We start from the raw sequence: 27,072 nt of genomic DNA, 5'->3' as shown, positions 1-27,072 counted from the left end.
TTGAGTTTGGAAATGTTGAACCCTAGGGTAGTTACCTCATCTGTGAGAGTGGTTACTTTGAATATTCTGATGTGCTAGTGCTTACCCTGAGATTGTTTTAGGGTGTGATACTTAATTTGTGCTGCATTTCATATATCTATAGCTAATCACACAGATCCCTTTTATGGCTCTGGTTAATTTGGTCATGAATAAATCCCCATAGTGTTTATTGGCATGTGCAAAGGTAACCATTTGGTCTGCACCTTCTCCCACCACTCTGTAATTTTGGGATTCTCTGATACTTTGAATGTTGAAAGATTTTATCATTGCTATACTTCCATTATACACACTCAATCAGCCCTGTGCACCTCCTTACATTGAACACACATCAATTTTCCTGTTGTACACATTGAGAGAGGTCACTCTCATGTCCAAATGCATTCACTGACTGTGTGTGAATTTTTTAAAGCCTGAATAGTTACTTTGAACTTTAATCCACATGCTTGGCCTAGTCTTTTTTTTTTAAAATTTGTTGCATAACACTTGAAAGAGCTAGAATCCAGAGTAGTTACTGTCATTTCTCATATTGAACACTTAGGTGCCATAATCATCATTCTGCAATGCCCTTTATCACACCATTATAGCATATCTGCCACCACACATGCATCAGTTTTCTGCATATTGTCTAATGCCAAGTCTGCCCTTTTTGAATTGAATTGTACTGACTTTTCTGCATCAATTGCTTGCTTCCCTGCATTTCAGAGTAATTACTGTCACTTCCTATAGTGAACACTTTGGAGACATAAAACCTTACAATGCTCACTCTGATATCCACTTTCACTGTGAATCTGATAATAGTCGATTTTAATGCTTGTGGTTGTCTCTTTTTACAATCAGCTCACTATTTCTTTTCATCCCCCTTGTAGCAATATGGTGAATACTCTAAGGAAGAATACTTCCAGACCTAAGAGAGCGAGAACTGCTGGAGCATCATCATCCAGACCTCCTCCTGCACATGACCCAAAGTTTAGATCCTTGGCTCATGAAGATTACTTTAGAACCAACATCCTGCGAAGGCAGATAGTGCAGGACCGCAATTTTGAAATCCATGAGGGCACATACACTCAATTTCAAGAAGAAATTCAGAGACGGGGCTGGGAGCTTTTTACCACCTGTGCTAGAAATGGGTGGAAGGAGATCACCCAAGAATTTTATGCTAATGCAATGAGGGTGAAAGGAGACCAGCTGCCCCTCAGACACATCATGGTGCAGGGTGTGAAAACTGACTTTACCCCATCCAACATTCAGTAAATTTTGAACATACCCCCAATGGAGAGGCAGGTTGGGCAACTTGATATCTCCACATTTAGTTCTTTAGAAGAGAAAGAGTACAAGCCAATACTCCAAGCAATTTGTAAACTAGGGGAAAATTTGGAGTTTGACATGCAGCTCATGCCCAAGAATTTAACCACAAGACACCTCTTTCCACCAGCCAAGGTGTGGAGCATCTTTCTTTTGAGTTCCTTCATGCCAGTGTGTCATTCATCTACATTAGCTATCAAGAGAGCTGAACTTATCTATGCCATCCTCATTGGCATGCCCATCCATGTGGGAGATGTTATTAGTAACTTCATCATGGGAGTCTTAAGCACTAAGAGGGACTCATTTGCTTTCTCATCCATTATCATCATGCTCTGCCAGGATGCTGAAGTAGACATAGGTGAATACCAGCAGAGAATTAAAGCAGTCTCTTCCATCTCTATAGCCATGGTGAAGGATCTCTTTAATGTTAAGAAACAAATTGTTGACCCAGGTTTTTCCCTACCTCCTGAGTATAAGAAAGGAACCCCTCTTGGATTGAGAGCACAACTCAAGCAACTAGCACTCAGATAGGACACATTGCATGCCAGTCAGAAATCCATGCTGAATCTTCTAGAAACCATGATGCTTAATATAGGAAAGAAGCTGGGCATGACCTCAGAACAAATTTATGAAGCTCTTACATTCTCTGCACCTTTCCTTAGAGCAGCTGTTAACCAGGACCTACCTCCTTTCACAGCCACTACCCCTGCACTTGCAGCTGAGAAAGATGGCAACTCTAGTTCTCCAGAAGAGGAAGAGTACGATGAGGATGCCAATGACAACCTTTCATCCTCCAGCTCAAATGAAGATCTCATTTAGCTTTACTTTCCCTTATAACATTTACTTTTCTACCATTTCTACTTCATTTCCCTGTATTTATTAACTACTATTTTCCCTGTAATTATCGTACTTTACCGCTTTCAATACCATCTCTCCCTTTATTTTCCTCCATTATCCCCATGAACAACATTTAACGCTTTCATATATACTATTCGCAGTTCATTTTCCATTATTATACTCTGTGCTGAATCCACTATGCGTCTTTGTGCAGAGAATGCCCTCAGTCCACCAAGAGGAGCATGAATTTGATGATTGAATGTGAATCCATCATTAATGAAAAGGGGGGTGATCTCTTTGCCTCTGTTTCACATTGTCTTAGTTTGTTTTTCCTGCATAGTTCATAGATAAAATACAAAAACATTTGTATTATTTTTATATATTTTTTATTTAGTTCAGTGTTGTAATTCTGATTTTATATTTTGATTACACTTCCCATTCAACTTACAATCATTCTTATTTTGTAAATACTTACCATTCCTACCATACTAAACATATTTTCTTGTAAGGTGAACTGTACTCACATACTGCTAAGTAATTATCACCTTTTACTTGGTAGAGAATTGGGCCTTAAATTTCTTTTCTATGTGCACTTTACGTGTATTTTTACATCTATCCTCTAGAACTTACCTTGTTTCTTATTTGAATATGCATCGTGCAATTTTTCATCTAGATGATTGAGGCCTTCTTTACACACACACCCTGGACCACCCTTGCACCTAATTTTCCTTGTTCCACATTTTTCTTTTTGCTAAACTTAGTCTGCAAAAATATCTTCTTACTTTAAGAGAGGTATTTCTTTTGAGTTGCATCAAGAGTGAATACAAGAAACTGAGTTTGGGGTGCTAATATTCACTGTAGTTGCTTGAGGACAAGCAAACCCTTAAGTTTGGGGTAGTGAGCATCATATACATGTCAAAAATGCTTGAATTTGAAGAAAATAATGATTGTCAAAGTCCATAAAGAAAATGAAAATGAATGATGATGAATGAAAGAGAAAGAAAAAGAAAAATACATCAAGTTGTTGTAATAGAAAAAGAACTCCCACATAAGGCAAAATAATGAAGAATATGGTGAAAGAATGCTTGAATCTCAATTGTTGCATCATTTGATGCATTCCACTCTAAGTTGTTGTATTCACTCACTCAAAAGAATTTCCTTTTTCTTGAAATATCCACTTGAGCTTTTGTCCCTCCTTGATCAAATTTGAACCTAACCTAACCTCATTTGTAGCCAATTAAGCGCTCATGATAGGTGATTCATTGTATCTAGGCAAAGGAGATTGAGAATATGGGTAAGCATATGGTAGGGTGAGGCAAAATGCATGAATTAAGGGAAAATACTTAGCCTAAAATACTAATGAGTGAAAAGTGAAACACCATCTTGTGAGCTAGATGATTTCTTTGCATTGTGTGGATTGCATGGAATCTTGCTGGATTTTTGTTTCAGTTTAGTGGGACTTTGTATGAAAATAATTGATGTGAGTATGATTTCTCTATTGAATGGATCCATGATTTTGGAAATATTGGAAGTGCCAATTGGAGTCTAAGATTGGAATGAAAATCTTTAAGAAATTTTTTTGAATAAATCCAACCATTTACCTTCAATTTTCTTGAGTTTTGATTTGCTTGAGGACAAGCAAAGGTTTAACTTTGGGGTTGTGATGAACCCACACTTTATAGATATTTTGTTTGGTTTTTTTATAGAGTTTTAATAGGAAAAATAGACTTAGAGATTGTAAATAACATAAAAATCTCATTTAGGTCAAATATTACAGCTTTCTTAATTTTTACGTTATTTACACTAATTTTTGTGAATATATTTTGCAATTCTGAGCATTTGAATAATTGTGCAAGAGATTCTAGACAAAGTCCATGAATTTTTACTCTTTGAGAAAATATGAACTAAGAGTAATCACTCTCAGGTTCCATAGTGATCACTTCAGGGAGCTGATTCCAAAGGATAGGCCAGAGTAACCACTTTCAGAAGCAGCAGTGATCAGTTCAGAGCTAAAGAGAACCACAGTGCCTGCGCGTAATCACTCTCGTGAGTGATAGTGATCACTCCAGAAAGCCCCAGGATGAAGAACCTTGCGCATAACCACTTTCAGAAGTGAAAGTGATCACTCTAGTGAAGATTAAACTAGAATACTCTACGCGTGTTCACTCTCATAAGTAAGAGTAACTACGCGTGCCCAAAGTAACTACTATTATACACAAGAGTGATCACTACAAAAAAGGGGGAAACCTGACGAATGTTGCCCGTGTTCACTCTTGTTTACAAGAGTGATCACTATGAAGTGGCGTCAGATTTAGTATATATAGATTTTTGGGAATTAGGTTAACAATTTTTACGCACTTTTATATTCTTTTGCCATTTTGGGGAACACTTGCAGAGCTTAGGTCATCCTTGGGTGATAGCTAAGGACCAATCCTAGGGTTTGATTTACAATTATTCTTCACTTTCCTTTAATTTTTACATTGATGTCATTGATTTCCCTTTGTTTTTATCTTAAATTTGTAAGACTCACCGTCATGGAAGGCTAAACTTTCTTGTAATCCTTAGTGAGTTCATGGATTCTTGAATTTCTAGGTATGAATGTTAATATAATTCTCTTTCCTTCATAAATTTATATTTCCTAACTCTTTGAATTGAATTAATGGTTGAATGAGGGGGACATTGCTTAATTAACCCTAATTCGTTTTAATGAGATTCTTAACTTGGATTGTTAAATTCTAAGTTAATTTCTAAGGTTGCTTAATCTTAGGAAAAGGAGTTGGAGTCCATTGAATTTGCTTAAATTCGTATGAGGTTTCAAGGTTAATTCTCGATTGCTGAGTTAATCTAATTCAGGGAAAGAGGAAAAGTATTAGATTTTAAGAGGAATAGGGATAGAATTATATGAACGAATTAAGGATTGCTACATTTCATTATTAATATTAAAATAACATGAAAAAAGAGAATTATAGAGATAATTTATAGAGATAATTTATTATTAATATTAAAATAAAAATAAATTTTACAAATAAAAATTACAACTCAAATAAATAAAAATTGTCATTATTTGGTGTAATTTAGACTACTTGCTACCAAAAAGAGAAAGAAAATAAATTTTTCTAACTAAAAAGAAATGATTTTTTTTTATTAAAAAAGGCAAAAAGGTCTAAAATTTAAAAACTTTAGATTCTAGGGTTTGAGTTTATTGGACAACGACAAGTTTGGTTAAGGCCAAAGTTGAGATAATTGGTTGAGGAGGAGAAACTTTCATACTTAAGAGAGAAAAGTTTTCATAGTTAGGAATGTGAGTTGAGAGAGAAGAAGAAGAAGAAAGGTGGAGAGGAAAGAGGTTGTTCTTGGTTGGAGATGATAAACTTCTAAGGATATGAATGATGAATTGAGAAAAAGGAAAGAAAGTGGTGGAGAAAATATACTTCAATATAAATGAAAAATTCATAGAATATATAAGAAACTTACTTGAAGTTCTTGAACTTTTTTTCTAGAGAATTCTAAAGAAATATAAATTAATTTTAACTTATAAAATAAACTTTAATTCATGTTATTACTTTATTTGTCTCTTATAAAGACTAATTAAAAAAATTATTCAAATTAGATCATATTTATTAATATATAAGTCATTAATTGAATTATTTAATATTATAAACATTTATCAAATAGATTTATTGTATATAATTATTTTTTAAAAATTATTGTATAATGATAAATTAGATTTATATATATATATATATATATATATATATATATATATATCTTCATATTTGGTACATTAACATTCTTTTGTTCATAATTAAATTGATTTAAACTACTTTTGTTGTTTGAGTTTTGGATAGACATTAATTTAATTATTTTAGTATAAATATATTTTGACATTGATTAGGAAAGCTAAAAAAATAGGCTTACAACTCTCATGAAGAAATTAGAATTTGAATCCTAACGTTCACACCTAAAATCGAGCTTAAACTGGAAGAGAAAGAAGGCAAACATAAATTTTTGATCAGCATGTAATGTTTAGGCCTTATCTGGATCTATAGATATGTGATTGAACTCATTTAAGTGATATTTAAAAGTCAACACCTAAGATTTTAATTTATCTTTAGACTACAAAGCTAAATAAAAATAAATTTTGAGTCAAAATAAATAAGAAAATTACAAGTTTACTATAGGAGATTAGGTAGTTATCATTTAAAATATCTTTTTCCTTCAAAGTATAATGTCTTTTCAAATTTCAAATTCAATACAATCTGATTTTTTATATTTTTATTATCATAATTAGAATTAGAATTTTTAAGATTTTGATTACTTTTTTATTTTTAAAATTTTGAAGCTATCAAAAAGAGAGAAGAAAAAAGAAAAAGGAATACACATATAAACAAATTTAATTTCTTTTTAATTTTTATATTTTTTCTTCTATACTCTAAACTTTATACTTTTGTACTTTTTCCTTATGAAAGAATAATTTTTATTAATTTTTATTATGTAATTTAAGAATTAGAAGCGCAACACTCTTAAAAATCAATTCTCAACGTTGATTCTCAATTTGAAGCTTTATTTTAATTTATTTAATTTTATAAATTAAAGATATTATTCTAATTTCAATTAAGAAATAATTGATTTATTTTTATTCATTTAAAGTGTGTAAATTAATTTTAAATTATTAAAATTAATTAAATAGTACAGAAATTAATATATTTTAATTAAATATTAGAAAATTTTAAATTTAATTAATTTTATGTTAATCAAATATATAAAAATTTTCATATAACCATTTGGTTTGAATTGAAGTTTTCTTTAAATTCAAGTTTTAACTCTAAATTTGATTATTATCAAATTTTGGATTCATAACGGTTCGGTATATTAATTTTGTTCAATTCCCGAGTTGTAAACTTCAATATAATGAATTACTTTGATAATTCTTAAAAGATGACTTTAATTATTTGTCTCGTATAATAATAAACATTTACCAAATATGATAAAACTCCTAATAGTATTATATATATATATATATATATATGTACGTACGTATATATATCCAATAACAAAAGAAAGTATTTTATTACGTATACCTGTTACATATGCATAGCACTCAATATGTAAGTACAAAACCCACCGACGTGCTACTTATTCCAAAGATACTATAAATCACTTGATAACGTCAAACTAATTAATGAAACACTTACACACTTCCCTTAATAGCATTACTGTATCCACTTTGAGCATCGTTGAATCTGTCCCAGATCATGACTCCACCATACTTGGGAGAACTCTTGATGGAAGGAAGAACCTGCGAAATCAACACATCAGAGGGAATAAAACCACCACTTGGAGCAGCACCTTCAGATGCTGGCACCCCAAGAAACACTTGTTTAGCTTCACTTGAGGTCCATTGATTCCATGCATTAAGAAGATTGTTAGTGTTTCCATTAGTGTATTGGCATGGAGGATTGTTATAAAATTGCACCCACACATAGTCAAATAGGCCAGTTTTAATAGCTGTGTCTAAGTGAGCATCAGGGAATGGACATTGTGGTGCTGCAGCCAAATACACCTTCTTTTGGCTGCTAAACCCATTGAGTGCTCTTGCAAGTTCATCGTAATGTGCACCATTACCAGCCTCAATGTCAAAATCTATGCCATCCAAGACAGCATCACCTAAGGGACGTGAATTTGATTGTCCTCCAAGGAAGTTATTCCAGAGGTAGTTTGCAACTTGTGTGGCATCATCGGCTGAGTTTAAGGAATAGCTTCCAGCACCACCTCCAAGTGAGAGGAGCACTTTGATGCCTTTGTCTTGGCATGTTTTGATTTCACTGCTGAATTTGGTGCACCCATTTGTGCTGGCATCACAATGGCCAGCAAGGTTAAGTTGGGGGGTTTGGCCATTGCCAAATGTGGACAAAAAGGCTATGTTCACATATTTGTAGTTCCCAGTGTTGCATGCATCTGCCAAAGAGCCTTCATTGCCATTTTGACCCCAATAGATGGCAATTCCTGCAGCACAGGAGGACTTGAAGAGGGAAATGAGCAAAATGGGTAGTAATACTAGGATTGAAACTTGTTTGATGGATGCCATGCTAAATTTCTATAGGACTCGAAGTGCTTAATTGTTTCTAGTAGGTTTGGTTCATGGAATTCAGAGAGGGTACCATTTTATAGGCGCGCTAGAAGGCTAGTATGTACAAAGTTTGGTTAAAGAATTCATGAGAACCGTGCCTTGTGGGCAACAAATTCATTGATTGCATAGGTCTGCGGGAGGAAAAGTAAGAAGCATGTATTTCTGTTACATTCTCTAATCTAAAGTCCTGACTAGTTAAATAACAAAATCAAGTCAAGCTCACAAAGACCGGCGAGTGAATATTAGGAAAATAAATTTAAATTAGTATTCTTCAATTTGGTTCATATGTAATTTAGCCTCCAAATTTAATATATATATTTCGATCCTTAAAATGTATAGAATAATTTATTTGTTAATTTATCGAATCACGTATGATTTACTTCTTAGATCATGTGTAATTTTTTTAAAAAAAATTAAAGACTAAATCCCACATATTTCTAACTTCAAACTCATTTACGTTCATTTTATCCTAAAGATAAGTTTAAAAAATTATATAAAGGAATTATTTTGCATACATTACAGATTTTAAAAGTCAAAATACATATGTTTAAGTTTAAGACTGAAAATGAGATTGTAACCTCTTTAAGGATATTCTAGATTGATTGTATGCGGGGATCGAAACATTCCACGCTGAAAGTGGTACTAGTAGCCATCAATGTTGAAATATGTCATAAATTTAGGCGTAATGTGTGGGGAACAGATGGAGTATTGCCCACTCATATACCATAGCTTCATGTTTAATTTCTTTATTTAGTTTTTTAGGCCAATAATGCAGTCTTCAGTCATGAAATAACACTAGTCTTGTACGCCTTTGATGATTCATATCAATTTGTATAGGCATTCCACCTTCCCGATAAGCACATCCAGAACAATTCAATGAACTTTTCTTTTGGTTATTATATTTTAGAGAACTGGTTAAGGAATAAAAATATATTTTTTTCAAAAAAATATAACAAATATAACTCTTTTATAATTTTTAATACAATCTAACACAATTTTCAATAAAAAAAATTACCTTCAAATTTTTATTGATTGAATTAATTAATGACCCTTTTAGATTATTCTCTCAAATTTATGTACAATGTTTAGTGAATTAAGGTTTCTTATTAAATAAGAGAGCATGAAATGAGCTGGCGCACAGTTCGACGATGCTTTCCTTTAATCGCAAATCAGTCTTATCTAGACGTATCCCTGTACTTTTTTTTAAAAAAAAATAGTAACTTTTATTTAGAGCTTTTGACAAAATTGTAACATACTATTCAAACATAAATATAAAAATATAATAATTTATGTATCATTTATTAAAAACTATAAAATTATATAATTTCATTTTTTTTCATTATTTAATATTTTTCCGACTTTTGTAATTTTTAATAATTTTAACTAATAATTAAGATTTTTTTATGTATAATCTTATTATTTTCTGTTTCTACTCTTGTTTTTCTTCATGTTCTTTTTTGAATAAATTTTTCTTTTCATAACTTATTTATAAGTTTTGTATAAGAAGAGATAAGATAATATTTGGCTGTTGGATTTGATGAGAAGGCTTGAAACACATCTTTAAGGTTTCTAGAATAGATTTGAAATTAAAATACTTAAATCGTGTAGTTTTGGGGTCATTTTTTATTTTTCTAGTTTTGATTTTGTATGTACATTTTCAAGTTAAACACGTATGCTGCAGATTTGTTTTTTCTTTTTTAACAGATCAATTGCAAGTATAGTTTGTTTTAAATAGTTTCTGATTTTTCATTTTATCTTTTATTTATGAATTTCATTCTCTTCACTTTTTCTCTTTTTATTTGGCATATTTTTGTTTCAATATCAATAAAATAAAATAAAAATGAGAAAACCTTTAATGATTTGATTGACTTCAGAATGATACTTGAAGCTAAATGAGCCAAAGTCGTTGGCCATGAAAAAAATTATATATTTTTTCCTTAGAATTCAATGTTTATATTTGTTAATATTCTCTTTTTTTATTCTTTATTTATACATTGTTGTATAAATTTATCTAAAGCAAGATGTCTTTAATCTTATCTAGGTAAGCTTTGAATATTTTATTTTCCTTCTTCAATTTTCTTAATTTTAGTTGGTTGTTACGAGTAAATTTGCAACCATAGGTCTTGCATAGATACAAGGCACCGATAATTTTTACTTCTTGTTTCTTTTCTATATTAATCATAACTTCTATATATGTGCTCTATATACAGGAAGAAGAGAATGCTTAGAATACAGAATAATTATTTGTCTTAGGTGAAATATAATAATTCTCAAAGCAAAAATATATATATAATAATTCTGAATTATTTTTTACTAAATTTGATCCTTCATTCTGTGATTGTAAAGGATTATGATTTCATATGACTAAAAAGAAAATATACTTTGAAAAATTTAACACATGATAAGTTGATGTTATGCTTAGAATGTCTTATTATCATGAACAAATTAAGCAAAATTATAAAGTTAAAATCATGTAATATTTTCTTATACATCTACTTTATTTTACTTTTTTCATTTCTTATTTTAGTGATCAAATTTTTTTGTTATTCTATTTGTTAATTTCGTTGATTTCATTTTCATAAGTAGTACGTAGGGTCAATAAAATAGCAGGTCATTTTAGTGTTGGTTCTAAAATTTTTGTCCTTTTCCTTATTTAAGAAACCAAATATAGTATGAATCCTTTCTAATTTGTCTTCTTGTTCTAGTTATATATATTTTGTTATGTTGTTAGATTATTACTTGAATTGTCCATATATAAATTATTGATTTTATCCTATTATCCTCAAATGGTTTTCAAATATTTTAGTTGGACTTCTCATATTTTTCTATTATTTTTTCATATATATATATATATATTTATTGAAAGACAAGTCATCTAAAATAAAAAGATAGGTTGTCTTACTATCTTTTGTTTATTTAATAAACATTACCACTATTTATTTAAGTTTACTTGCTGTCTCTCTTTATATTTAGTATTAAAGCACTCTCAAAATATAAACTTATCATTCTTTCACTTTATTAACTGACACGGCTCAGTGCACTTGCCAATTTTTCTCTTATCAATATATAGCTCTAATACATTCCTATTTAGTTTAGAAGAAGTGTAGCTTTAGCTTTTTAATATTTTGAATGAGTTAAATCCTTCTACTTTTTAAATTTAATAAACATTATCTTTTCATTAGTTTTATTTCACATAAAATTTTTAAATTATTATTTTTCATCTAAATTTTCCACGGTCTATAAGGAATTTATAATATAAAAAATTTTAAATTTTAAAAGATTTTACGAGATGTGTGATCAAATTTTAAAGAAGGAAATTTTCTTTATTTTAGCTAACGTACAATCTTTTTGATCACAAGTTATGAGTAAAAAATAAATTAAGATAATCTAATCAAATTAATATGTGAGAATTTTTTATTAAAAATAAATTTTTGAGAATTTTAAGTAAAGAAAATGTCAAAGAAACTTAGAAATTTCAAAAAACATTTAACTAATAAAATTTCAAAGATAAGAAAAAGTTAGAAAAACTTATCTAATATATTCCAATTTTAAAATATTTAAATTCAGCTCGACTTTCAATTATATATGATTTAGAGTAATTTAATTATTAAATTTAACTATGTGTCTAGTTTCTTTATTTTATTTTTAAAGTAATTCAAAGATTTTTTATAATATATCATCAATTTTCATTTTTTTTTAAAAATAACACTTTATTTTATTTATTTGTTTATTTAAAATTTAAAATAATGTTAATTGTTATAATTTTATTTGAGATAGTCCTATTACCATCAAGAATATATTCATCCTATTATCCGTAAAACTAATTGATAGCATTCTATAAAGTTTAAAATTTCGTAACATATGCTAATGATATAAGTGTTAATCACGTGTAAGGCTAAAAAAATCTAATTACTCATGTATGATAATACTAGTCAAATGAAACTAAAAATAGTCTCAAACATAATACAGTGCATGATATATTACACTATTATCTTAGTTTTCTTTTAATTATTTAACTGTAATACATTTGAAGAGAAAATAAGCAAGTCCAAATAGTGACCTCAAGACTCATACACACATAATAACATAATGTAAGAGGGTTCATCCTAAGTCACTCCATAGGAAACAAACATATCTCCTATGTATCTAGTCTACTTGCAAGAGAGTCATTCTGAATTCCTAGATATACCATTACACAATACATGGAAAAAAGGATCTCAACTCTAACTATATTAGTTACAATAACAAAGACAATTAATGAATTATTATCAATCATACTTATAGTATAGATAATGTCACCTGTGAAATTTATGGTTTAGTTAACAACATTAAAATCCCATTTTGCAGCTCACATGAAAAAAGCTAAATACCACTATTATAGGGCTCAAAAACTCATTATGCTCTCATAATGTTATCAAAGAACACAAAGACATAGGAGTGAGTACAAATCACTCATAATTTATTTCTTAAGGTAAATACACAATACTAATGAATATAGATAAATGTCAACAAGCAAGAGTTTTTCATATTTTTCCATTAGTTATCTTTTCTCCATAGAGTAATTAATTATTCATCTCTTAAATTTTATGGTTAAAAATTGAGAGTTCCATGTTTTCAATTCATATAGTGCCATAAAGTACATTATCCCTCGTTAGGACCACATTATAGTGCACAATTTATATCAATAATAATGGTTACTTCAAGTAGTTCATAATTTAACCAATCATATAATGCGAGAGTGCTAGCTAAAATAGTTTAGTATGTTTTCCCTGCCTACAACATAAGTTGGCTAGACATAGTTTCATGTCAAAATATGAGTACTACAATATCTCTATTGGTAATAGTTTAACCAATTGCTTTATGCTTTTACCTAAAATCATTCAACAACTTTGTTGTATATTTAGTTCATAATCATTTCATCAAATCAATAACATATTCTAATCACAATCTATAGATTAAATCATAAGGCACATATTTTTAAATTATATCCCATATTGAAAAATTAATATCTCGTTCATTACTAATTCAAAAATTATGAAACTAATGAAGTTGTTTTTGTTTAAGTGAAATTTTTAAAAAATAAAATAAAATCATAGATCAACCATGCATAGATTTAACACACACTCTAATTTCCAACAAGTCACAAAATACTATTTTCTAACACTAGTTTAGTAATATATTCATATTTAATTCATTTTAACTTCAAATTCATAAAACTAGTTGGTAATTACTCTTAAAACATTTCTAGATCTAAATAATATGTCTATAAATTATTTCAGAATAGTCCATGCAACTTAAAAAAATGATAGTTTATTTCTAAAACTTTATTATTTTACAAAAAGAGCCATTTTCATAAAAGATTTATCAATTCAAGCCATCTTATATGTTTTATAGTCACTTGATCCCACCCTTCTCACAATCAAATTATTGCACTTTTAGAATCTAGTTTAAAAGCAAAAAAAAAAAGTATAATACTTTCTTACACTTTGGTCAAATCTTTTAAACTTAGTTTATTTTTCTTAAAATCTATATTATATGTATTGGTTCAATCTATATAGAAAGGATAAAATTTTAAAAACTAGTTTACATGATTTTCTTAACTAAGTTCATTTTTACTCAATGACTTGTTAAGTAAATTCTAAAAATTTACTTATTTATGCCATTTATTAAAAAAAAATTATTTTCAAGGTAAGATCATTGCATTTGTCAATCTTCATGAATATAAGAGAAGTTTTTAAAAAAGAATTTGATCCAAATAGCTTGTGAGCCCCATTTTATGTCACTAAAGCAGATCAAGAAACCATAAAACAAAATCTTTAGTATGAGCAAAACTGTTACAAAACTTAGTCCCAGATTTGAAGTCATGTGTAACATATTTGTATGTCTGGAAAAAAAAAAAACACCTTATGCGTGCAACTAGTCCCAAACCAAAAAAATTCTAGAAGTTACAACATCAGAAGGTATCAAGGGAGAATACAAGAGTCAATAACAAAATGCAGAAAAGCTTATAGGCAATACATCAAACTTTAAGAGAGCCATTGAACCTCCAAAGATGGAGGAAGCAAAGTGCAACAAGAGAAGAATGGACAACCCAGAGGAAACCATGCCTCCAAGGTACAAGTACTCCCTACACCTTGCAACCAAAGTAGCTCCTGAGAAACATGCAAAGGCCAAGGAAGTTCCCACAAATGCACTAATGATAATGCTTAGATCGATTTGAACAGCCAAATCAATCAAGGGTCCAATAGAGGCACCCTGAAAAAGTGACGGGCCATCAACAAAGACACCCTCTTTCTCTCCTCAACAGAAGGAGTCGAGATCAACCAAGCACTGCTTCCTACGCCCACCAATGTTGTAAGAAAACCCCAATGTTGAAAAGAATATACAAGTAAGCCCCAACAACCCGTAGCAACCACAACGAAACACAATGTAAAATAAACCTGCTTGAGGTGATTTTGAACGAGCGGAGAAATCTAACAGAAGTTCTTGAGAGTATTGTTATTCCATCGATTTCTTGAATCAAAGAAGGAAGAGAAGGAGTCCATTGCTTTTGATTGTAGAGATTCGTAAACACAATTTGCTTTCAAAACCCAAAACTGAAAGACCAAACAGAAGGTTTAGACTGGAGGCCGCAAAGATAATGGCTTCAACAGTGAGGAATTAGTGTGGAGAATTTTGCCATTGTCAGTTGAAGGATATGCGAGCTATAAGGGCTCGCCGTGGCAAATTTGAGAACCCAGTTGGGGAAAGTTTTAGGATTTGGAAAATGGATAATCAGAAGGGTTAGAAATTGGAGTTCAATTGAACCCTAATCAATGAAATTGGTTTTTTCTTTTTCCTTTATAAGAATTAGAAGCTCATGGTGGGTACTATGGCTCTGACACCATGTCAAAAAAATATGGCCCAAAAAAATAATAGAACTAAAATGAAAGAAAAGTAAATTTGTATTAATCTGAATGAATGAAACCATTGAATTACAAGAGGAAATAGAAGGCTTATATAGCCCATAGAATTAACTAACTACTAACAGACTTAACTAATCTCTAACAATAAGTTCTAGAGACAATGCACATACTTGTTTTGCATAAGATAACTAAAATCCAAGGTCATGAGATTGATTTGGTTGAGCCCTTATGATTGTAACGAAAGTCATCATTTCAACTCATGACCACACTTACAGGACATCAAGCTAATGTTGGTATACTTGCCTTGATGCAAAAAAGTCATTTGAAGGCAAAGGGAAAATGGGCAAGGATATAAGAAGTCAGTTATCTGCTGCAATACTTTAAGTGATGGTTGGTAGAAAACTCATCATTTTTATGCATACCAAATGGATGCTAATGAATAAATCAAAAATAATTTTGGGAAAAATGCAAAGATGTGATTAATTATGATTTTTTGGCAAAGTTGTATCGCTAGATACTACATATTGTATCAATCGAACTAATAGGCCTCTAGCATTGTTTTCAGGTTTTAACCATTATAGAGATGTTATTATCTTTGGGACAACATTTTTGCATATGAAATGGCAAAATCATTTGAATGGTTGTTTGAGATATTCTTAGAAGTGCAGGATAAAAAATATACTTCAAACGATTTTTACAAATCAAAATCAAGCAATGGGTAAGGCTCTAGTCCAAGTAATGCTTGAAACACATCATGTTTTATGCATATGCACTTAATGTAAAGTGGAATAAAATACATTGGCAATTTGATGAAAGGAGAAAGACATTTTTTAAGAGATTTGAAAATATGCATGTATGACTGTGATACTTCAATTGAATTTGAAGAGGCTTGGACAAGGTTGATAACATAATACAATGTTTAAGAAAATACTTGGATTATTTTACTTCATTTCATAAAGGAGAAATGAGCATCATGTTACCTCAAAGATATTTTCACTCTTGGAATATGGAGTACTTAAATAATTGAAAGTTTAAATTATAGGTTCAAAGCTTGTATGAAATCTAGTATTGACATAAAACAATTCTTCAAACACTTTGAACAAGTTGTTGAAGACAAGTGGTACAGCGAGCTAAAATGTGAGTATGAATCCCACCACAAGCTAACCATGTTGCGATGTGAGCTGTCACCAACACTAATACAAATGGCCTAGGTATACACACATACAATGTTTAACTTATTCCAACAAGAGTTTACTTTGTTCTTGGCTTGTTGCATATAATGAAGGATTAAAAATCCTCCTTTGATTAAATATGTTATTACTAAAGTAAATCAACAAAGATTATGGATAATTACATTTAATCTTTCCTCAATAACTTTATCTTGCACTTGTAAATAGTTTGAAATATTTCATATACTTTGTTCTCATACTTTGAAAGTGTTTGAAGCAAATAATGTAAAGGTTATCCCTAAGAACTACATACTTAAGAGATTGACAACACAAGATAGCTGTGGGATTATTCACAATGTAAAAAGAATAGTGGTCAAAGAAGATCCTAAACTTAGTACCACACGTTGATACTGTCACCTAGCATGTAAAATAATTAGGTTGACCTTTGAAATATCTTCTTCACAAGAATATTGTCAGCTAATTAACGATAATATTAATACTTAAATTGACCAAATTAGAAAGTTGCGCTTACAAGAACAAAGTAATGACAAGAATAAGGATGATGTAGAGGTTATGGTCAATAATGATAGTACACAACTTAAGGGATTCAAGCAAATAATGTAAAGGTTGTCACTTAGAACTACATACTTAAGAGATAGACAACATAAGGTAGCTATGGGATTATTCATAATGTAAAAGGAATAGAGGTCAAAAGAGATCCTAAACTTAGTACCACACATCGATACTATCACCTAGCATGTGAAATGATTAGGTTGGCCTTTGAAGTATCTTCTTCACAAGAATATTGTCAGCTAATTGATGACAATATCAAATTAAAAAATTGCACTTGCAAGAATAAAGTAATGACAAGAATAAAGATGATGTAGAAGTTGTGGTCAATAATGATAGTACACAACATAAGGAATTCAAGCAACGACCAAGTATAAAGAGGAGAGTGTATAAACGATTAAAAAGTTAGATTAAGTTACAAACAAAGAAAAAGAAAAATAGAACTCTAATTTTAGGTAAATCAGCATCTCAGATACTTTTTTAATAATAATTGTAAATATCAATAAATACATATATTTTAAGTTGCTTATTATAACCATATAATAATATTTATGTGAATATGCTTTAGGAATATCAACCAATGCTTTGTGATTCATTTGAAGTAAATTGTTTGGCATTGTCATGTAATAATTCCTTTCACACATTAGTCAATCAATTCAGTTTCACAAATTTGTTAGCAATAAGGTTGTTCAACTAAACTTTACATGAATCAAATTCTCTTTTTTTTTTCATCCATGGTCTTTATAAGTTTCCTTCTTATTTTGTTGGAACAACTTGATGATACTAATGATTTAATCCTTGATAAAAAATGATCCTTAAACTACCAAAACTTCTTTTATTTCTTGATTAAATATGTATTTATTAAGTCATTTTTGTGTAAAATGCAAGTTGAAATACTGTCATAAAATGTATTTCACCCAACTTCTTTCATGTTATCTGTTTTTGCATAATTTTAGCATTTTTAGCCATATTCTCTTAAGTAAAATTCAATTCACTACATTTACTAATTTAGCTTTAAGCGAAATCATGCTCGCTAACGGAGATACATGCTCACTTTCTCTTAAACGAATCTCAATTTATTATATTTGCTAATTTAACTTTAAGTAAAATCATACTTGTTTAAGCGGATACATCCTCATTTAAATAAATATAAGATCGTTTAAGCAAATGACAGGCGTTAAATACGTTACTTCTTATCTCAAATTTACTTAATTTTAATTATTTTTATTTAAAGGCGCTTAAGTGAGCAATGATTAAATAAAAAAAACTTGCCTAAGGGAGATAATCTAAAGGCTTCTCTTTCTCTCAAGCAAAGTTCACGTGATGTCTGGTGAATCTTTACTCAGTTAAAATTTGCTTTAGTAACTTTAATAAATTTTACTTATTTTCACTTAGCTGAGACAGTTTTTACTTTAAAAAAGTGCACATACTACAATTTATGGCACTAAAACTGCATAAGATTCCTATACCTCTTTTTTATCTTAAAAAATGTGTAAATGGACTTGTAAAGCTAAACAAACCGGCAAAAATTAAACCTAAAATACATGCGTTCGCTTAAATGCGGTGAAAAATGAAAATCGGAAAAGATAGGGCGCAGCCTCTTTGCCATGCCCACCAAAGAGACCGAGAATCAATGCCGTGTGCTGACTGTGCGTTGTCTTATCACCATAATTGAAAACCAATGCGTAATATGACTTTTCTCAAGAACGAACTTTTCCTATTTTTTAAAAGCTAATTAACGTTTGGAAGATATTACTAGTTAAACAAATTTTAAATAAAAAATATAAGATGTGTTCATAATAGAATATTTTCTTATAAAAAAAATATTTTTAATTGTTAGGCAGGATCTAAAAGATATTAGTGAGTATTTTCTTTTTTTTCCTGCTTTGGCTTTTCTTCTTTTACATGGTAAAATATCTCCATCTTCAAAAGCATTTCTTTCCCTTAAACTAATCGATACAATCATGGAGACAAATCCTACAACTAACTCCCAACTCTTCTCGTTGTTTTCTTCAGTTTTTTATGACGCGGAAGAGGGTTCTGTTTTATTACCAACGAAAGCGAAGCTTTGAGACAAGAAAATGTGGTTTGTTCTGTCAGGGTCCAAACTAGGACATGTTCTTTTCTTTGGTTTTCTGGCTTTGAAATGCTTCGAAGATTTTGGGTCCAATGCTCAACTCATACCACAAGATGAAGGTACGCTTCCACGCTTCATTTTGCTATGTTAGTCGCTTTGGTTTCGTTGCTCATACGTGCAGTTATGGTCGAAACTTGCTTTTCATAACCAATCAAGAAAGAAACTGCCTTTAAGGCTGTAACTACCCTTTTAACCGTTATCACTTCTGCAAAAGATGAACAATTGAAAATAGAAATTAGAAATTAATAAAAGCTAACATTGAAAATAACCTTATACACTATATTTCCGTTTGGGGAAGTTGAAATTCCAACATCAATTGAATGCTTTGCATCTTAGTTGACGAAGCTTTCGATACTGTTATTGCTATCTTGCTATTTTTAAGGGCTGCAACATATTATAGATATTTTTAAGGTTATGCATCCAGCATTATTAAATTCAGCTAAAACTTGTTTACTGGATCTTTTAATTCATCTTCTAATAATGTTGGATTCTCTATCACACATCAATGAATCGTCTCAACATTGGCTTTTTCATTTTCTGAGATCATTTTATATTTGGCCTTAGGACAAAAGTTATGTCTGGTTTGAAGGTAAAAGTTGTTATGGATTAAAATTAGAGTTTTATTTTAATGTATAAGTTGTATTTATTTTTATTACATATTATTAAGATAAAATTTTAATTAATAAAAAGCTCTAATAATATCTAAATCTTTCCACTTAACTTTATTAAAAGAAATTTGTAAGTAATAAATTTTTATTAAAAATTACCTCTGTGATGTATTTTAAATTGTAAGATTAAATATAATTTTATGTTGTAATGAAATATTTATATTTATAATTCTTTAATTAATTTTTTAATTTATATTTAAAAATATATATCAAGAAACATTAAATAGTTCATATTAAATATTTTAAATTTTCATTAAAATAAATTTAAAAATTAAATGAATAATTTTAATTTGATTTTATATATTTCATTTCTATAAATGTATTATCCAAGCAATTATTTTTTGAACAACTTTTACTGTCTGTGTTATACTACGTTTAGTTCATTAAACATTTTATCAGAAAAAGTACCTAAAAAGAGAAGGAATATCTAAATTGAAGAAAATCGCATGGACATGAACACTTGCTTAATACCAAGAGGCATCAATGGGACGGTTTGCATTAAAATGAAATATGGAGCATTTATTATACATACAATAGTAAATATTTAACAGAGCATTTATTGTATAAAGAAATACTTCCCGTCTTATAACATTGTTGTAATAAACTGACCAAAGAAACTGGTATAAGAGTACCTTAAAATAATTTATGAAAAATAACCTTTGACTTTCATTAATTACTTTCGATTTATTTTAATAATTTTTTGATATATTTCATTAAAATAAATTATTATTACTTACTTTAATCTATTAATTTTATTGTTAAATTTTATGATATAAATTATTATAAAAAATTATTAAATAAGTACTGAAATAAATTCTGTATCAAAATACTTTATATGAATATTCTTAATTGTGACTTGTGAGGGTTTTTTTTAGGGGTGAGATTATTGTTATTTGTAAATGTTTATTATCATTTTTATATAATATAAATGATTGTTTTTAAAAGAACAGTCTTATTATTTAATTTGATCAACGAATAATAAAAAAGGTATTTTGGATAAAAAAAATTGAATAAAGATAATAATAGATACTTCTTTAAAAAGAAAACTACAACATCTAAACTCATGATATTCCACCAGTGACTATCAGTTGAAAGAGAAAAAGAAATTTGATAAAAAAATTATGTTGTGTTTCATACTAATAGCTAAGTTTTAGTATTCATTAGGCAGAGACTCCATTACTTTTGGCATGTATCAAAGCTATGCTACATTTTAGTAGCATTACTTTTGGACAATGTAGCTAACTACTCTTTGACCCTCTTACGCTGTATATGTTTTAAAAATCATGGATGTTGTAAGATTCAGATGTCTTTTATGATTTAACTTACATTGTAAAGAGTGTCGGTGACCTAACATATGACAAAACCATGCGATCTCTTCAACTTTTATATCAAACGGTGGTCCTGATTCTGTCTTTCATGGCATAGAGAAACTGTCATACATCATCCTTGCGCAACAAAAAGAAAAACACAATTTTTAATATTAGATTGCACACCATGTATGACTTTGTTTAAAACAAAGGTATTAAATTTGTGTAAGGAGTGATTTAGGAGCGACTAAATAGGTTTATTTTTTTTTTAATAATTTAGATTTATGATATTTTTTATATTCTTTAATTTATAATTTATTTATGTATGAATTTTATTATTTAAAATTAAAAAATATTTTTTTTTGTTATTTTATAAATAAATACTTAAAAGTGTGTGTTGAATTCTGTAATGTAAAGATTTTTTACTGGGTCCTTGTAGCCCTCAACAATGTAGCTGAGTCAGAGATCTAACTAATTTTTCTTAAAAATAATATGAACCCAAACTTATTATAAATTATAAGAACATTTAAAATTTTGAAAAGTCACAAGACTTGTCTGGCCTTTGACGGCCACAGAGTTGCAAGTTATGGGCATGAGATTTTTGAAATATGACCGGTCAATATTTAGAATTTAATCACTTAAAGATAATATTAATTTTTGTACGAACGAATAAATAAAATATTTTTCTTTTTTGACAAAAAGATAAACAACAAAAAGGCACAGTGATAGAAGTAATTATGTTACTTGTGTTAGTCATGTTATGACACTGACAATGATGAAAAACAAAACCTTGTCACTAGCATGCATAAGATTCAAATTAAACAATATATTTCTGATTCTGTTGATGATTAATGAATGTATGTTTTGTTGAGTAGAAGAGTTATTTTTTAAGGTAAGGAGTCTACTTACATCATAATTTAACTTTAAAAACCTTTTAAGTAATGAATGTATAAGTTAATATAATATTTTTTGAGCTTTACGTCCTCCACATGAGTGCTACCAGCTCGCTCATCTAAGTATCACTATACATCTTTAAGTAGGCGAGTTTTTTAGGTACAGAACCTCAAAATAAGTACGAGTTTGTTTCTTTAAAGACTTCTAACTTATCTATATTCCATTTCATATAAGATACTGTTTACCCTTGGATTCCAACATATCCAACATATTCGAGAGATCATGTTTTGAGAGATCATGTTGGGTGTGAGTGTAGAAATAGAAGAATTGCTATTTATGATGATGTTCAATATTTAACGAATTTCAAGAAGAAATGCATGTGGCTAAAGAAATTGATTTGTGTCGTGTTGCAGTGAAAGTTCTACAAGCAATATCGGATAAACTAAAGAACTTGAACTGGAAAGTCACAGAGCGTTCCTGCACAGAGGATGGAAGCTTTAATGGCCAGGTTTATGTAGATGATGATATTGTCAGGAATGTCACATGCAATTGCACCTTCCAAAGAAACACTGTTTGCCATGTTGATAACATGTACGTCTTTTTCCAAGTATTTTATACCCTTTCAATTATGAGCTTTGCCAAGGATATTTTGTTTGAAATCAAATAACTGTAGAAACAGAAAAAATGACCAAAGGTAAAGTAAATTTTTATGGAGCTTAAATTAAATGCTTATTTAATATAATTTTACTCTCTTCCTCTTTAAAAAAATAGTCACTTAAAGTTATGGTAAAAAAACTAAAAAAATATATTTTATTATTTTATTTTTATTAAAAGTATTATAAAATTTTCTATTACATTTATTTTAAAATTTGTTTGTGTAGTAAATACATAAATAAATAAATAATAGATATTAAAATAGTAGTTATCTTAAGAATAAAATTAGAAAATATTAATTATACTTAAAAATTATAGAATTATTATTATTTTGATTAAAAAGGTTTATTTTTCAGAAAAAAAAATCATGTAAGAGTTTAGATTATTTTAATAAGCTTAAATTTACTAAAATATGTCTAAGAAAGTTATGAAAAGGTCACTAGTCACTCTTATATGCTTAATAACGTGACAAGATAAGTTCAAATAAACTCTGGCTCAACATTTCCTGACATTCACATTTTCTACCATAAATTAATTAAATTCCTTTGAAGGTTATATCTTTAATTTGTTTTATGGGATGCTAATACCATGGCTTTGTGATGATAGCACTCTCAAAGGTCAAAATATATCCGGAGTTATACCCAGTGAATTTGGAAATCTTACTCAACTAAAAGTACTGTAAGTGATTGTAAATTTTGTTTCCTGCAGCTAGCTAACATAACTTGTAGTATTATTCAGATAAATGAAAATGAAAAAAAGGTAAGTAAATTTGGAAAAGCATCTATTTACTTTATAAGAAAGCTTTTTGTCTATTATTTAATAACTTTTTGTAAATATAAAGTTGATTAATTCATTCATTGTATAAATTTATACAATTCAAAAGCTATTTGATATTTCATCAATAAACTTTATTTTAACATGAAATATAAATTTATAAAATTATAAAATTATATATTTATAAATATTTGATTTGTATAAAATTTTACATGCATAATTATTACAATGATATTACATTATTCAATAATTAGAATTATCAAAGTCATATTCTTAAGAAAATTATTAAGTAAAGTAATTTTACAGAACTTATTCTTTATTAGAATAAGTGAATCTCTTCCCTATGAAACTTTCTCCATTTGTTTTAGAAAAGTGGAAAAGAGGGTAAAAAAAAATTAAATTGTATAATTTTTTTTACTTATTTGAAATTAAACTTGACTCAGAAACTTTAAATCTTTTGCTCTATGGCCTTTTCCATAACATAGAATTAATTTTTTATGTTATAAAAAAAATTTTAAAATGGCAAGTCCCTACCTTCTACTTTCAAGCCTGTAAAGGGGAAAATTTTCTTATTTTTGGGTTCTAAAACAAAAATCTTACTTTTTTTTCTTATTTATTTATTCCCGCTCTTTCATTTCCTCTTCTAAACATATTGGTCCTTCGTAAACCTTCTTTTTATTAAATCATGCATGAAATTATGTTGTTACATTCATTTAAGACCTTTTATATATATATATATATATATATATATATATATATATATATATTACGTGAAGTTTAAATTATTAAGTAGTAGAACTTTTATACCGTGTGCAGTGATCTCTCTCGCAACTTTCTCAATGGCTCACTGCCAACGAATTTTGGTCGCAACTCGCTGGTTATTCTGTAAGTCACCAATACCTCTGTTCTGTATTTTATGTCTTGCTCTTTGGATACGGCCTGCATTTGTGTTATTTGTTAATGACCAGTTTTAGTGCACTTGGTTCAAAGAAGGAAAGAAGAGGAGAAAAATCACCTTATTTTTGCTCACAAGGAAAGAAAGAAAAAAATATGAACGATAAATTTTTATATCAGATTTAGTTTTTCACGCGTTATTAAGTAATACGATATAGCAATATTAGAAAGAGAAATACATAATTTTTAGACTTAATTATGTTTTTGGTCCTTATAAATATAGTTTATTTTATTATTAGTCCTTATAAATATTTTTGTTAGGAAGTGATTTTTTTAAAGTAGGTAATTTAAGAATTAGTCTCTGCCATTAACTTCCTTCCTCTCTGTTAAGTTAGCTAGCTTAGCACTCCATGTAACGTGTGATCATTTTGAGGTCCAATCACAGTCTATGTGGCATGTCACGTCATTTATTTTTTATTATTTAAAATTTAAATTCACAAATAAGCCCTTTTTATATAATTACATAAAAACACTTTCGTCTTTCCTCACTCCTCTTTCTTCCTTCGCCTCTTCTTCCCCACAAACCCTTTCTTTGGTTGATTATACTTCATAAATGCTCCAAACAACACAATGTAGGAATTACAAATTCAAACCCAAATAAAAAAATCGAAGTGCAATGTTGTCACAGTTGCCATATTCTCTCCTATTCCCAAATTTCCAGCACTACCCTCTCCACAAACTTTCATTTGAGAGTCATGGCACCCCACGCCACACCTCTCAAACTAACTCGCTTTGCCGAGGTTGGCAACAAAGTCGCCGATGCCACCATCATTCTTCAAAGTCGCCATCATTCCCTACCATGCCCCTTAAAGCAATGAAATAAGGGATTTTACTATAAGAAAACTTGAGTTTTTCAATGCTTCAAAATTTTAGCTTTCAAATTGATAAATATGTATTGAGTTCTATGCTACTAATTGATAAAACTAGAGAGAAGTGTATTGTACTACTGTTTTCCTAGTGATTATGTGCTCGGGCAATCAGCAGCACAACCCATGGCATAATCCATAAAATTTGCACTGGGGTGGTAGATTTTGTAGTTAAAATTACTGAAGCACAAGCTTCAATTTCCACTAATTTGCAATTTCAGAGAGAAAAATGGGTGGTGTAAAGAAAAAAGTGTTGATTATGTTTAGATACTATATCTCATAGCTGGAACAAAGACCTTTATTATTGGTAATTTTCTTGCGTGATTATATTACTGTGTGAAAGAGGAAAGGGAGGTGCTCAGAAAGGGTGGAGAGGGGGTGACGGGGATGAGGGTAGAAATGTGTGTACATAGCTACGTTCAAGGAGCATTGGGTTCTGTTTATGGAGTATTGGGTACATAGCAAACCAGGAGTACAAAACTACCGTGATATATGTCCTATATCAACACAAAATGTTTGGTTTAAGAGACAGAGTCAATATCCTCTTTGTTTTTATGGAGTATTGGGTTCCATTTTTTTCACAAAGACACACTCACAATATCCATTTTGTTCAACCATCACATTAAAAGAGAAAAATTGTAAATTTTTGTTTGCCAATTTTTGTATGAAACCTTCGATTAGTAGCGTGTTTAGCTCTATAATAATATGACCTCACATTTTCATCAAATAGCTATAGTTAAGATAGAATGCTGGAAGGGCAAGGGTGTCAAAGAAAAAAGAAAGAAAGGGGGTGCTTGAAGTGGGTTGTGAGGAAGGGAGAAGGGAAAGGGAAGGAGGGGTGTTTGAAAGTAGTTGAGAAGGGGAGGGGAAGAGAGGGATTGCAGAAAAGAAAGAAAGTTAGAAAGTCTTTTATGCAATTATATAAAATAAGTTAAGGGCTTATTTGTAAATTTTAATTTTAAATAAAAAATAAAAAATAATAAATGACGTGACATGCTACGTAGGCTGTGACTAGACCTCAAAATGACCACGTAGAGTGCTGAGCTAAAGTATTGAGCTGATTCTCTGTTACCCAGCTCAGCACTTAATAGAGAAGAAGAAGAAGTTAACGGCAGGGATCAATTCCTAACTTACCTACTTTAGAAAAATCACTTCTTAACAAAAATATTTATAGTAACTAATCACAAAATGACTTATATTTATAGGGATCAAAAATATAATTAAGCCTTATTTTTATCAAAATTTAATCAGTGAGTCTAGTCATAATGGGTCTTTCTTTGATAAAAAATTTATAACTATATCATGGTCCTTCTAGATTCTTTCATACCCTTATAGATAGTAACAAAAGAAATGAGAAATAAAATAAAATTTTGTAACAATTTAGTATATATTGTCAAAAATTTATAAAACACTTTTTCTTTGCTTTAAATTCCCCAGCGTTGGAGGGAAGACAAAAATAAACTAAGAAGGTTTTTAGGGGATATGTTTGTTTCAAAATAAAATGTAAGTTTAATTATGTTTTTGATCTTTATAAATATAGGTCATTTTGTGATTAGTCCTTATAAATATTTTTGTTAGAAAGTGATCCTTCTAAAATAGATAATTTAGGAATTAGTCTTTGTCGTTAACTCTCTTTCTATTAAATGCTGAGCTGGCTGACAGAGAGCCAACACTTCACATAGCGCCACGAAACCAACTTGAGGTTCAGTCACAGCCTACATGACATGCCACATCATTTATTATTTTTTATTTAAAATTAAAATTTACAAATAAACTTTAAACTTATTTTATATAATTGCATAAAAAAATTTCTTCTTTTTCACTACCCACTCCATCAACCCCCCTTTTCCCTCTTCACTACCCACT

At 29.5% G+C, this 27,072-nt stretch overlaps 2 protein-coding genes and 1 pseudogene across 6 annotated transcripts in view; 1 reads left to right on the top strand and 2 right to left on the bottom strand.

Moving 5' to 3' along the window:
* Nucleotides 1–7,231: 7,231 nt before the first annotated feature.
* LOC113864998 (acidic endochitinase-like) lies at nucleotides 7,232–15,828 on the bottom strand. Of its 2 annotated transcripts, XM_027499292.1 has the most exons (2): nucleotides 15,816–15,828; nucleotides 7,370–8,247 (listed from the first exon to the last, which is right to left on the bottom strand). In XM_027499292.1, the coding sequence occupies exons 1-2, from the start codon at nucleotides 15,826–15,828 to the stop codon at nucleotides 7,370–7,372; spliced, it is 891 nt and encodes a 296-aa protein (XP_027355093.1). The 2 variants fall into 2 exon arrangements, with proteins under 2 accessions (XP_027355092.1, XP_027355093.1); XM_027499291.1 differs by lacking the exon at nucleotides 15,816–15,828 and having other exon boundaries at nucleotides 7,232–8,309.
* On the bottom strand, nucleotides 14,291–14,853 carry LOC113864390 (annotated as a pseudogene).
* A 2,966-nt stretch (nucleotides 15,829–18,794) lies between the features above and the next one.
* Nucleotides 18,795–27,072, top strand: part of LOC113866379 (probable LRR receptor-like serine/threonine-protein kinase At1g53430) — a 29,928-nt gene continuing 21,650 nt past the window's right edge. The window contains exons 1-5 of one of the 4 annotated variants that reach the window (XM_027501279.1): nucleotides 18,795–18,860; nucleotides 18,969–19,148; nucleotides 22,372–22,549; nucleotides 23,219–23,290; nucleotides 24,203–24,271. In XM_027501279.1, the coding sequence (XP_027357080.1) occupies nucleotides 19,034–19,148; nucleotides 22,372–22,549; nucleotides 23,219–23,290; nucleotides 24,203–24,271 (434 nt within the window). In that variant the 5' untranslated portion in view covers nucleotides 18,795–18,860; nucleotides 18,969–19,033. The other 3 variants (XR_003505041.1, XR_003505042.1, XM_027501280.1) reach the window with 3 other exon arrangements.

This window comes from Abrus precatorius, unplaced genomic scaffold (genome assembly GCF_003935025.1).
Source record: "Abrus precatorius isolate BTA unplaced genomic scaffold, Abrus_2018 Scaffold4, whole genome shotgun sequence".
Classification (NCBI taxonomy): domain Eukaryota; kingdom Viridiplantae; phylum Streptophyta; class Magnoliopsida; order Fabales; family Fabaceae; genus Abrus; species Abrus precatorius.
Note: the sequence above shows the minus strand (reverse complement) of the source record. Positions and strands in the feature narration are given on the sequence as shown.

Coding starts and splice junctions, on each gene's coding strand:
- LOC113864998 (XM_027499291.1), bottom strand. CDS start 8,266: ATGGCATCCATCAAACAAGTTTCAATCCTAGTATTACTACCCATTTTG.